This window comes from Hemiscyllium ocellatum, chromosome 21 (genome assembly GCF_020745735.1).
Source record: "Hemiscyllium ocellatum isolate sHemOce1 chromosome 21, sHemOce1.pat.X.cur, whole genome shotgun sequence".
Lineage (NCBI taxonomy): Eukaryota > Metazoa > Chordata > Chondrichthyes > Orectolobiformes > Hemiscylliidae > Hemiscyllium > Hemiscyllium ocellatum.
Window position 1 is genome coordinate 62,878,943 of NC_083421.1, and position 12,270 is coordinate 62,891,212.

The 12,270-nt window shown below is 42.3% G+C and overlaps 1 protein-coding gene across 2 annotated transcripts in view; it reads right to left on the reverse strand.

Moving 5' to 3' along the window:
• Positions 1-4,884: 4,884 nt before the first annotated feature.
• Positions 4,885-12,270, reverse strand: part of zer1 (zyg-11 related, cell cycle regulator) — a 29,466-nt gene continuing 22,080 nt past the window's right edge. For both annotated transcript variants that reach the window (XM_060841601.1, XM_060841602.1), the window contains 4 exons: positions 9,783-9,971; positions 9,414-9,511; positions 7,598-7,700; positions 4,885-6,641 (listed from right to left, as the gene is read on the reverse strand). In XM_060841601.1, the coding sequence (XP_060697584.1) occupies positions 6,584-6,641; positions 7,598-7,700; positions 9,414-9,511; positions 9,783-9,971 (448 nt within the window). In that variant the 3' untranslated portion in view covers positions 4,885-6,583. The remainder of the gene's footprint in view (positions 6,642-7,597; positions 7,701-9,413; positions 9,512-9,782; positions 9,972-12,270) is intronic.

Genomic DNA, 12,270 nt, shown 5'->3' on the forward strand with positions numbered 1-12,270 from the left:
TATGAACCCAGCCAGGTGTTAGATTTGGAGATAGGTGAGCACTTTGGTGATAGTGGCCACAATTCAGTTATATTTAGTAATGGAAAGGGATAGGTATACACTGCAGGGCAAAAGTTATAACTGGGGGAAAGGCAATTACAATGTGATTAGGCAAGATTTAGGATGCATAGGATGAGGGAGGAAACTGCAGGGCATGGGCACAATTTAAATGTGGAGCTTATTCAAGGACTGCGGGTCCTTGGTAAGTCTGTACCAGTCAGGCAGGGAGGAAGTTATCGAGCACAGGAGCCATGGTTTACTAAGCAAGTTGAATCTCTTGTCAAGAGGAATAAGAAGGCTTATGTTAGGATAAGATGTGAAGGCTCAGTTAGGGCACTTGGGAGTTACAAGGTAGCCAGGAAAGATCTAAAGAGAGAGCAGAGAAGAGCCAGGAGGGAACATGAGAAGTCATTGCCAGATAGGATCAAGGTAAACCCAAAGGCTCTCTATAAGTATATCAGGAATAAAAGAATAACTAGTGTAAAGATTAGGGCCAATCAACTATAGTAGTGGGAAGTTGTGCGTGGAGTCAGAGGAGATGAGGAAGTGCTAAATGAATATTTTTTGTCAGTATTCACACTAGAAAAAGATAATTTGGTTGAGGAGAATACTGAGATACAGGCTACTAGACTACAAGGAATTGAGGTGCATAAGCAGGAAGAGTTAGCAATTCCGGAAAGTGTAAAAATAGATAAGTGCCTTGGGTCAGATGGGATTTATCCCAGGATTCTGTGGGAAGCCAGGGAGGAGATTGCTCAGCCTCTGGCTTTGACCTTTATGTCATAATTGTCTACGGGAACAGTGCCAGAAGACTGGAGGATAGCAAATGTTGTCCCATTGTTCAAGAAGGGGAGTAGAGACAATCAGTGAGCCTTACTTCGGTTGTGGGAAAAGTGTTGGAAAAGGTTATAAGAGGTGGAATTTCTAATCAACTTGATAGGAATAAGTTGATTAGGGATAGTCAACATGGTTTTATGAAGGGTAGGTTGTGCCTCACAAACCTTATTGAGGTCTTTGAGAAGGTGACCAAATAGGTGGATGAGTGTAAAGCAGTTGACGTGGTGTATATGGATTTCAGTAAAGCGTTTGATAAGGTTCCCCATGGTAGGCTACAAAATATGGAGGCATGGTATTGAGGGTGATTTAGCAGTTTGAATCAGGAATTGGCCAGTTGAAAGACGACAGAGGGTGGTGGTTGAAGGTATATATTCATCCTAGAGTTCAGTTACAAGTGGTGTACTGCAAGGACCTGTTTTGGGTCCACTGCTGTTTGTCATTTTTATAAACGACCTGGATGAGGGCGTAGAAGGATGGATTCGTAAATTTGCAGACAACACTAAGGTCAGTACAGTTTTGGATCGTGCCAAAGGATGTTGTAGTTTACAGAGGGACATAGATAAGCTGCAGAGCTGGACTGAGCGGTGGCAAATGGAGTTTAATGCATAAAGGTGTGAAATGATTCACTTTGGAAGGAGTAACAGGAATACAGAGCACTGGGCGAATGGAAAGATTTTTATTAGTGTAGATGAGCAGAGAGATCTCAGTGTCCATGTACATAGATCCCTGAAAGTTGCCACCCAGGTTGATAGGGCTGTTAAGAAGGCACACAGTGTGTTAGCTTTTATTGGTAGAAGAATTGAGTTTCAGAACCATGAGGTCATGCTACAGCTGTACAAAACTCTGGTGTGGCCACAATTGGAGTATTGTGTACAGTTCTGGTCACCGTATTATAGGAAGGATGTGGAAGCTTTGGAAATGGTTCAGTGGAGATTTACTGGGATGTTGCCTGGTCTGGAGGGAGGATCTTAGGAGGAAAAGCTAAGGGACTTGAGGCTGTTTTTGTTAGAGAAAAGGTTGAGAGGTGACTTAATTGAGTCATACAAGATAATCAGAGGGTTAAATAGGTTGGATAGGTGAGAGCGTTTTTCCTCAGATGGTGATGCTAACATGAGGGAACATTGCTATAAATTGAGGGGTGATAGATATAGGACAGATATCAGAGATAGTTTCTTTACTCTGAGTAGTAGGGGCGTGGAACGCACTGCCTGCAACAGTAGTAGCCTCGCCAACTTTAAGGGTATTTCAATGATCATTGGATAGGCATACAGACAAGAATGGAATAGTGCAGGTTAGATGGGCTTCAGATTGGCTCCCCAGGTCAGCGCAACATCAAGGGCTGAAGGGCTTGTACTGCATTGTAATGTTCTGTGTGTTATAACTGCAAGATTCTTTGTCACAAAACACTTTCAAAGCTTTTTGTCTTCAACCACTATCATGCTTGACACTGACAGTAACCCTCCTATTCCTGGAGCCTCATTTTATTAACTAGCTTTTTGTGTGGCACTTTATAAATGGCTTTCTTAAAACCATGTGGACAAAATCCATTCCTTCCTTTCAGCTATCTGAACCGTGGCATTGAGCCCCTTCACATTGTCCATGAACTATTCCCCATAGATTTCTGCTCTACAGCCCTGACCTCCCAATGACCGCACTGATCCATTTCATTCTCATGTCATTTCTTTACCTATGACAGAAGAACTGTATTGCAACATGTTTCCGAAACCCAGGGCTTCCCAGAGTGCTTCATTATTAATGAAGTGGATAATTTTATAGTCAAGGCACTAAGGTTCTAGGTATCCACAACACTCCCTTCACCCTGGGGAATCTAACAAAATGGGTTAGAGGGCTGTGTACTAGTCAAATTCCCCATTCATTTCCCCAGGCCTCCAATCTAACTGAAAGCCATGACAATGGTCTATCCTGTCAGCCCAAGTTCTGGTCTGGAAATGGTCCACTGCATTTGTTACCTCAGCAAATGGAATTTGAATAGGATTTCTCCACTTTAAAAAAGGGGTGCCTGGGACCTGCCATTAGTGGGTGGTGCCCAAATCCCTCAGTAGGGTGTGACTACCATTCTGACAACAGCAGTCTCCATTAATGGGAAACTGGTCCCCCCAGAATTTGAAGGCGGTCAGTCAGTAGTTTCATGCCTGGATCCTCAGACTGCAACAGTTTGTCTCTCCCCTATGGACAATAGCCTTCTCAGTGTGCTTAGAACTTGTTATCAAAGGATGCAGTTCACAGAAACCAAGCCAGCCTTATATAAGAAACTAGGAGAAAGTGAGAAAGAAACTAGGCAATGATTGGTGAATTCCTGATGAAGGGCTCTTGCCAAAACATCAATTCCCCTGCTCCTTGGGTGCTGCCTGACCTGCTGTGCTTTTTTCAGCACCTCACTTTCAACTTAGATAAGAAACTGCCAGGCCACTCAGTTAGAAAAGGTATTGCTGACTTAATGACTTGGCACTGAAAAAGTGTACAAGAAGGGCCATTTTGAGGTTGGTATCTGACTGATATAAACAGGAACCATCACAAGGGGCACAGAGGCTCTGTACCAACCATGACCTCATGAATGGTGCCACGGATGTGATGGACTAAGTAGCTTATTTCTGCTTTTCTTGTGATCTTATGGTCTCTACTTGGTGGACAATGTACAAAACACAGAAGTGATGACTCTGGAGTGGGTGAAGTAGCACTGCAGCAGGAACACCTGCCCAAGCAAGTGAAGGAAACACAAGCGCTACTCAGGCTGAACCTACCCTCGTGTTGTCAGACTTAACAACTGGTTGATCAAACAGGTACAATATAATAGAACATAAAACATTACAGCGCAGTTCAAGCCCTTCACTCCTCAATGTTGCGCCGCCCTGTGAAATCAATTTGAATCCCATCTAACCTACACTATTCCATTCTCATCCATATGCCTATCCAATGACCATTTAAATGCCCATAAAGTAGGTAAGTGTACTACTGTTGGCCTGCTACATACTGTGTCAGAAAACCCTCCTACACACAGTGGACAAAAACTGACCCATCTAAAGTTCCTGAACTATGATATTCCCAGTCGATATTTGGAAAGTTGAAGCCCCCATAACAACTACCCTGTTACTCTCGCTCCTATCGAGAATCATCTTTTCTATCCTTTTCTCTAAATCTCTGGAACTATTTGGAGGCCTATAGAAAACTGCCAACAAGGTGACCTCTCCTTTCCTGTTTCCAATCACAGTCCATACTACCTCAGCTAACAAGTTCTCAAATGTCCTTTCTGCAGCCGTAACATTGTCCTTGAGTAACAATGCCACACTCCCACCTCTTTTATCATTTTGTGTGTTTTAAACTCGAGAACCTGAAACAACGATTCGCATTCTTGCTGGACCCATGTCTCTGAAATGGTCACAACATCGAAATCCCAGTTACCGACTCATGCTGCAAGTTCACCCACCTTATTCCAGATGCTCCTGGCGTTGAAGTAGACACACTTCAAACCAAATTCTTGCTTGCTGGTCCCCTCTTGCAACCCTGAAATCTTATTTTGGACCTCCCTACTCTCAACCTCCTCTAAACTTGAACTACAATTTAGGTTCCCATGCCTCTGCTGAATTAGTTTAAACCCACCTGAAGAGCATTAACAAATTTCCCCCTCCAGGATCCTGGTACCCCTCTAGTTCAGGTGAAGTCCAACCTACCCAGAAAGGACCCCAATTATCCAGAAATCCAAAATTATCCCTCCTGCACCATCTGTGTAGCCACGTTTTCAACTCCTCTTTCTCCCTATTCCTCGCCGTGCTAGCACATGGCGCAGGCAACAAATCAGCAATAACAACTTTGTTTGTCCTAGCTCTAAGCTTCCACCCTAGCTCCCTGAATTTCTGCTTTACATCCCTGAGGAAGGGATTTAATGAAAAACTCTCAGGACGTGTAGAGGATAGAGAAATTGTGGGTTGTGGCAAGGGTAAAGTAGGTGGTTAGGGTCAGACATAAAGCATAAAATAGCAAAAATAAACATTTTCTTAGGTCATTTAGCTATGTATTGGCAGAACCTGAGTCAGTAAATTACAAACCTAAACCAGGTCATTGACTATTATATGTCATAGCATCAACCAATACTGCCTGAACCCACAGCAGTGAGATGATCACGGTATGGGCAGTTCTTTAATTCTTATGCCGAATTACTCAGCTCCTTTTTGACTGTGCCAATGTATTATTTCTGAAATCAAATATATTGAATCAATTTAGCAGAAAATTTTAGAGTTGGGGTGCTTTCATTGAGGTGTTGGTCTAGGTAGTAATTTGCTCCCTGAGATGGAAGGATTGTTTTCAGACGTTTCATCACCATGCTAGGTAACATCATCATTGAGCTTCTGGTGAAACACTGGTATTACTTCCTATGTCCCACTTCTATGAAAAAGCAGCTGATGAACCTAAAGGAGCCTGTACAAACAACCACCAAAACGAATGTAATTTACAAAATACCAGGCTAGTACTGTAACAAACACTACATCAGACAAACAGGCAGAAAACTAGCCACCAGGATACACGAACACCAACTATCATGGTCCACTATCACTAGTATCCTTACATACAGACAAGGAAGGACACCACTTCGACTGGGACAACACATCCATCCTAGGACAAGCTAAACAGAGACAAGCACGGGAATTCCTAGAAGCCTGGCATTCAAACTTGAACTCCATCAATAAATACATCAATCTGGACCCCATTTACCAACCTCTGAGAAAAAGATTCAGAAATGATATCACCCACCTTATGAGACCAAGACACAAATAGAAAGCGAGACATAACACCAGCGCTTCACCAGAGGCTCACTGATGATGTTACCCAGCATGGTGATGAAATGTGTGTAAACAAACCTACCAGCTCAGCGAGCAAACTTACAACCTGAACCTCAACCTGAGCTACAAATCTCAAAAATCGCAGATGTTGATCTGTAATTAACATACATTCTAACCAAGGAATCAGACACTTCTCAGCTGCTCTGCAAATGGATACCACTTGCTGGGCTTGTTATCTCATCACCAACAGCTCATCAAAAACTAAATTACTAACACCCCTTCCCCAGTATGTGTACAGTAACAAGTGCCTCAACAACAAGTAATTTATTATTCTGTTTGTTTTTTTCCCTAAAAGTTTGTAACCGTTGACATTTGAGTAACTGGCACAGCCCGAGGGGTTTCACAATCAAAAAGATTCAAGACAAATCATGGAAGCACAATTTACAGAGAGATAAGATGATGGGAAGGAGATCAAAGAAAGGAGAGAGAGAGAGAGAGAGAGAGAGAGAGAGAGAGAGAGAGATAACAATAACAGAGGTGGTGAGAACACCACCGAGTGCGATCAAACACAAAGTGGGGCAAGTGAGAAAAGAAGAAAGAGATTTGAGAAAGCATGGAGGGAGTAAAAGTACAACAGAGAATGAGGGACAGAGGAAATGAGAGAAAAAAAGGAGTATGAGAGAAAACGCTAATGTCTCATTCTATAAAAATGATGTGAATTAACATTTTCTTGTGCAACACCAAATGTTTCCCCTGCATGTCATCTGAAACAGTGTGTCATGCACAGAGGCTCCTCCCTACAATGCATCTGATGCATCGATGTGTAGCGGAACAGAAGATTCCTCAGTATTTACACTGATGCCACGCATGACAGGAAGTAGTGAGGGTAAGTGACAACTTGTCCTCAGCCTTTATCTGGATGTGTCCATCCGCTCCTCTTTAAAAATCTCGCAGAAACAGATGACCTCGCTGTTGGAAGAAACAGAAATAATGCTTGGCTTAAAATGATTTAGGAAACAGCATTCACTGTGCATTGATTTTCTTTTGTGTTCTGCAAATATATAAAAATCTGAATAATGTTCGGCAAGTATGTTAGAATCTAAAACTCAATGGGAATTTCAGACCCTCTCCACTTACAGTGAGCATTAACCAGGAACCGGGTTTTGCTGATTCAACCTTAGAGTGGCTCCCCCGACTCATAGGCAACTTTCCCTTTTTTCTCATCAGTTATCAATTCCAATGATATTAAGGTTCAACAAGTATATATGATGGAGCTTTTGATTGGGGGCATATGGTGGAGCACACCTTTAACTCTAAATCTTTGACTCCATTAATCTGCAGGTAACTCAAACAATAACGTTCATACATTTGTGTGTTCAGATTTAGGTTTCAGCTGATAATAGGTAAACAGTAATAAATGCAGCTCATTTCCAAATTCAAACATCCAGTAAACCCAATCATTCACGCTAGTGAGTGATGAAACATTAAACACAAACTGAACGGAGTTGCCTGGGCAGCAAAGGTAGGATTTCAAGGAATGGGGAGGCTGCTGTAGGATGCAGCTTCAACTGATTTTTAGTGTAAATTGAACTATCAATTTGGAAACAATTTAGGAACTTCTTCCCACAATGGGTTGGATGTGATTCAAACTCATTTGAGTTAGATGTGATTTGTTTTGCGAATCAGGGTTAGCTTGAAACCCAGGCACCAGCAGTTAAGGGACTGGACTGAACCACATTTGTCTTACATCTGGCTTAACATTTCTTAGAGGGAACAGATATACACAGTTCAGAAGAAAAGTCAAATTATATTTGATATGTAAACAATATTTCTCTCGCCACAGATACTGTTAGACCTGCTTCATTTCTCCAGCATTTTCTGTTTTCATCATGTATACACAGTCATGGTGTAAGTCCTTCATGTACCTTGCCATCGCTTTGGTCTCTGGTCTAGCTGCATCACTCTCAATCACTCCCTTCAGCAGTTCAATTCCATTCTCTTTGATCAGCAATGGACAGTACTTCTCAGCTAAGGATTTAAACCATTAAACAGCGGCTTCAGCTCACAAGTCACACGTAGCATTGAACTTTAAAATGCGATATTTCATCCCCATCCGCAATTTCATTCATTCTGCAAACCTGGTGCTCGAAATTCAATACTGTGCAATTAAATATTTTCTCATTTTTCTCACAGGGACATATCATTGAAACAGAGATGCTGTACAGCACAACAGGAGGTGTTCTAGTCACTGTGTCAATGTCAGGACTGGCCAAAATGTCGAGTGAAATTCCCCTGCACAGTGTAATCTAGTGGTTGTAGTGCAGAGCATATGATCCAAAGGTTAAGAGTTTAAAGCAAGTTACATAACTGTCATGAAAACCCAATTAATTCAAGAATGCAAACACAGGCACAATGGGCCGAATAGCCTCCTTCAGTGCTGTTTCATTCTACGAATGCCTTTCAGGGTAGGGCTTCTGCCAACCAAACCTGGTTTAGCTTGATTGAAAAACACAGAGAATGCTAGAGAAACTCAGGAGGTCTAGTAGCATCTGTGGAGAGTGAAACAGACTTAACATTTTGAGTTCAGTATAAATTGTCTTCAGACCTCTTCAGAACTCAAAATGTTAACTCTATTTCTCTCTCCACAGATGCTGCCAGACCTGCTGAGTTTCTCCAGCATTCTCTGTTCATTTCAGATTTCCAGCATCCACAGTATTTTGCTTTTACAGCTTGTGTTACTGTTGTCCAGACTGTATGGTGAAGTCTTAAACAACAACTTGCATTTATTTCATGCTTTTAACACAGCAAAATGTCCCTTATTGGTTTATAGGAGCACAACATTTCACACTAAGCTCTATAAGATGTTGGGACAGTTGACCCAATGTTTGAACAAAGAGTTAGGGTTTAAAGGTTTATCCGAGAGTATGAATGCGAAAGGAAATTTCAGAGTGTAGGGTCCAGGCAGGTGAAGGCCTGCCAACAGCAGAGCAATCGAGGATGTGGGAGAGACCAGAATGGAGGATGTTAGCCATATCACAACAGTAGGGCCGGAGAAAGTTGCAGCAAATAGGAAGTGGGGTAAGGAGACCATGAAGTTTTCAAAAGCAAAGATGAGAATTAATGCTGTCTGAGGTGAATTTCCTAAACTAGTAACCCGTAGGCCTGTAAAAACAGTGCCAAAAATACACTTTAAATCCAACTAAGACTGTGTGTTTAAGGAGATGAATTCTGTGAAAAGAATTGTAAATAAACAAACTGCGATCAATGAAAGTGAATAACTGTCTGCTTTTCCAGCAGGGTCAGGACTGGGAATTGTGGCTGCATGTTTCCACCCTTACCCAGCCTAAAGGTACTGACACCAATTAGACAGCCCTTAACACAACCTGGACGAAAGACAGAGCCAATTCGGCCCCAGTAGGGGCACTGAATCTGTGATCATCCATGTTCATACGACTCCTAAACACTCAATTAGCCCCAGGAAAACTGTTAGTTACACACTCATGAAGTGATACACAGGTTTAATAAGCAGAGGGGGAAATCAGGAAAATTGAAGTGGCAAACTTTGAAGGCAATGATTGGGCTAAAGGCTGATATAATCAAATAGGGTGAGCAGAATGATGTGCTGCCCTGTCAGTCACAGAAACACACAAACATTGACAGGCTTGGCCAATCTGTCCTGTATGTGCCATGACCATATACTCAATGTTACAGATTAAGAGGTACATCACTATCAGTACTTACGATAAACCGATGTAAGGTTAAACAGAGCCCATGTTGCCCAATGCTGGCTGACTGGAGCCACTTGCTGAGGGAGAAGGCGTAGGATTGGCTCAAAAGACCTGCAAGGAGGAAGGAATCTGCAGCTCACAACTGTCCTTAGTGTTCAGAATACTCTATCCTGGCCAAAACACCCTTGCACTGGACTACACACGCTCCTCCACTTGAAAAGATACACATATTCCCCTGGACAAGAGAGCCCCCCCCCCCCCAAACTCCCACACTCCACTGGCTTTCTCTCTTCACCAGCCCTGGATAATCTCCTGACCACTGGCCAAATCAAATTTCAAGACCCAAACTAAACCTCTCACAGAACATTATGCCAGTTCCCACCTGTAATTGATGTTTCTTCTTGAATTTTCATCCCAGCTAGAGATTGCTCGCCACATTCTATCCATCACTTCCACGCGCCGCGGTTCTGTGATGGTCCAGGCCTCATCTCCATCGAATATGATATGAGACAGAACGCCGCATGCATTATACGACACCTCAATTCCATCTGCATTACTTTCTAAGAGACGGCTGCAATGGAAAGGAGAGATAAAAATGAGGCATGAGGTGGGGTTGGTATGAGATGGGTGAACTTTCCAGTATAAATCTGGGCATATTACTTCACGAATGATTGCAAAAATATAGTCAAAAAGAGATGACATTTGCAGATTCATGATCAAATATAAGAGAGAGCAATTTCACTGTATTTTATAATGGAAGAAAATGTTGCAGAACCCATCCAAAAGCTAACAGATGGGGATTGGATTGGCAATAGGAAGTCAAATGGGGCACAGTATGAAATGGGAGCGTAAATTCCTCCCTCGACCGTTCACAAAACACTAAAAAGGTGTTAGGCTGATAATAACTTTCTCTGCATATTTTATAAAATGAGGCCATTTACATAGAATAAAAGACCCAGGGCGAAGGGTTAGAGCAGTTCCATCACTGCAGTACTGAGTGGGTAGGGCAAGGCCCATTCCTAACTATTTCTACTGATACCAGATCCAGGAACATGCCAGGTTGTGCGAAGTATCAATCCCAACACCTCTCACACCAAAGATGAATTTGAATGTATGTTGTCCGAAGCAATTGTCCGGAGTCGTTCTCTTTAGAGCAGAGAAAGTGAACTAATACAGGTGTTAAAACTTATGAAATATTTTGATAGAATAAATGAGGAGAAGCTGGCAGGAGAGTTGGTAAGCAGCAGAATTAAAGAGATGGCAGATAAAACCAGAGGGGGAGAAGAGAATTTGTTTATGCAGTGCACTATTATGGTCTGAAATGTGCTTCATTAAAAGGGCCATGGTAGCAAATTCATTAGTACCTGTTAAAGGGAATTGACTAAATATTTGAACAGGAAAACTTTCAGGTCTAAAGGGAATCAGCAGGAAACGGAAACTAAATAAAAATAAAAACCAGGGCAAAACTCAGCAGGTCTGGCAGCATCTGTGGAGAGGGAAACAGCTGACATTTTAAATCACTATGACTCTTCTGCCAAACAGTCATTTTGAACTTGAAACGCTAACTCCTTTTCTGGCTCCACAGACACGATTTAGGAATTTGGCCCCTCAATCTTGCTGCAACATTCAGTAAGATCACGGTTGACCCATTTATATTTCAAATCCACTTTCCCATCTACACTTGATAACCTTTGATTCCCTTCCCTAACCAGAAGCTATCTTCCTCTATCCTAAAAAATGTTTAAAGTTCCAGTCACACAATCCTCAAGAAATCTCTGTGCCAAAAGCATGAAATCGCATTTTTAAGCAGTGCTCCTTGTTCTGGACTCACCCTCAACAGGAAACATCTTTTCCTCATCCACCTTGTCAAAACCACCTTATATGCTTTGATCAAATAATTCCTCACTCCTTAACAATCCAGTCCAACCTTTCCTCATGAGACAACTCACTCATTCCAGGCATCAATCTAGTAAACCTCATTTAATGTCTCAATTAAACAAGGAGTCCAAAACTGAACACACAATTCAAGATTTGGTCTCACCAATGCTCTGTATAACGGAAGCATAATCTTCCTTTTATGTTCAGTTCCCCTCATAATAATAGATAGCATTCCATTAGCCTTCTTAATTATTTGCTTACCTGTCTACAGTACCTTTGACAACCTCTGCTGTTGAAATGTAGTCACTGTTGCAGTACAGATAAACATGGCAATAAGTCCACTTTCAGCACTTTATTTCTAACGCAGATTTCAAGCAGTAGTCTGATTTTATTATATACAAAAGTGGATCTAATTGGACAGAGATAAAGATTTGGGCGACACGGTGGCACAGTGGTTAGCACTGCTGCCTCACAGCGCCTGAGACCTGGGTTCAATTCCCGACTCAGGCGACTGACTGTGTGGAGTTTGCACGTTCTCCCCGTGTCTGCGTGGGTTTCCTCCGGGTGCTCCGGTTTCCTCCCACAGTCACAAAGATGTGCGGGTCAGGTGAATTGGCCATGCTAAATTGCCCATAGTGTTAGGTAAGGGGTAAATGTAGGGGTATGGGTGGGTTGTGCTTCGGCGGGTCAGTGTGGACTTGTTGGGCCGAAGGGCCTGTTTCCACACTGTAAGTAATCTAATCTAATCTAATCTCAAAAGCACAACGGATCAAATGGCCTCCCTTGGGCTTTTAATATTTTGTCACTTAGCTAGAAGTAGACTAGTTGAGAGTCTCGTTGTTTGGGGACTGATGTGCGGAATGTGCAGGGGTGAAGAAGAAATTATGTTCAATGTAATTGGATACAATACACTGAAATCAATAGTTTGATGATAATCTGACTCCAATATAAACAGTGATTGGAACAGTGTGAGGGGGAGTGTGGGATAAAAG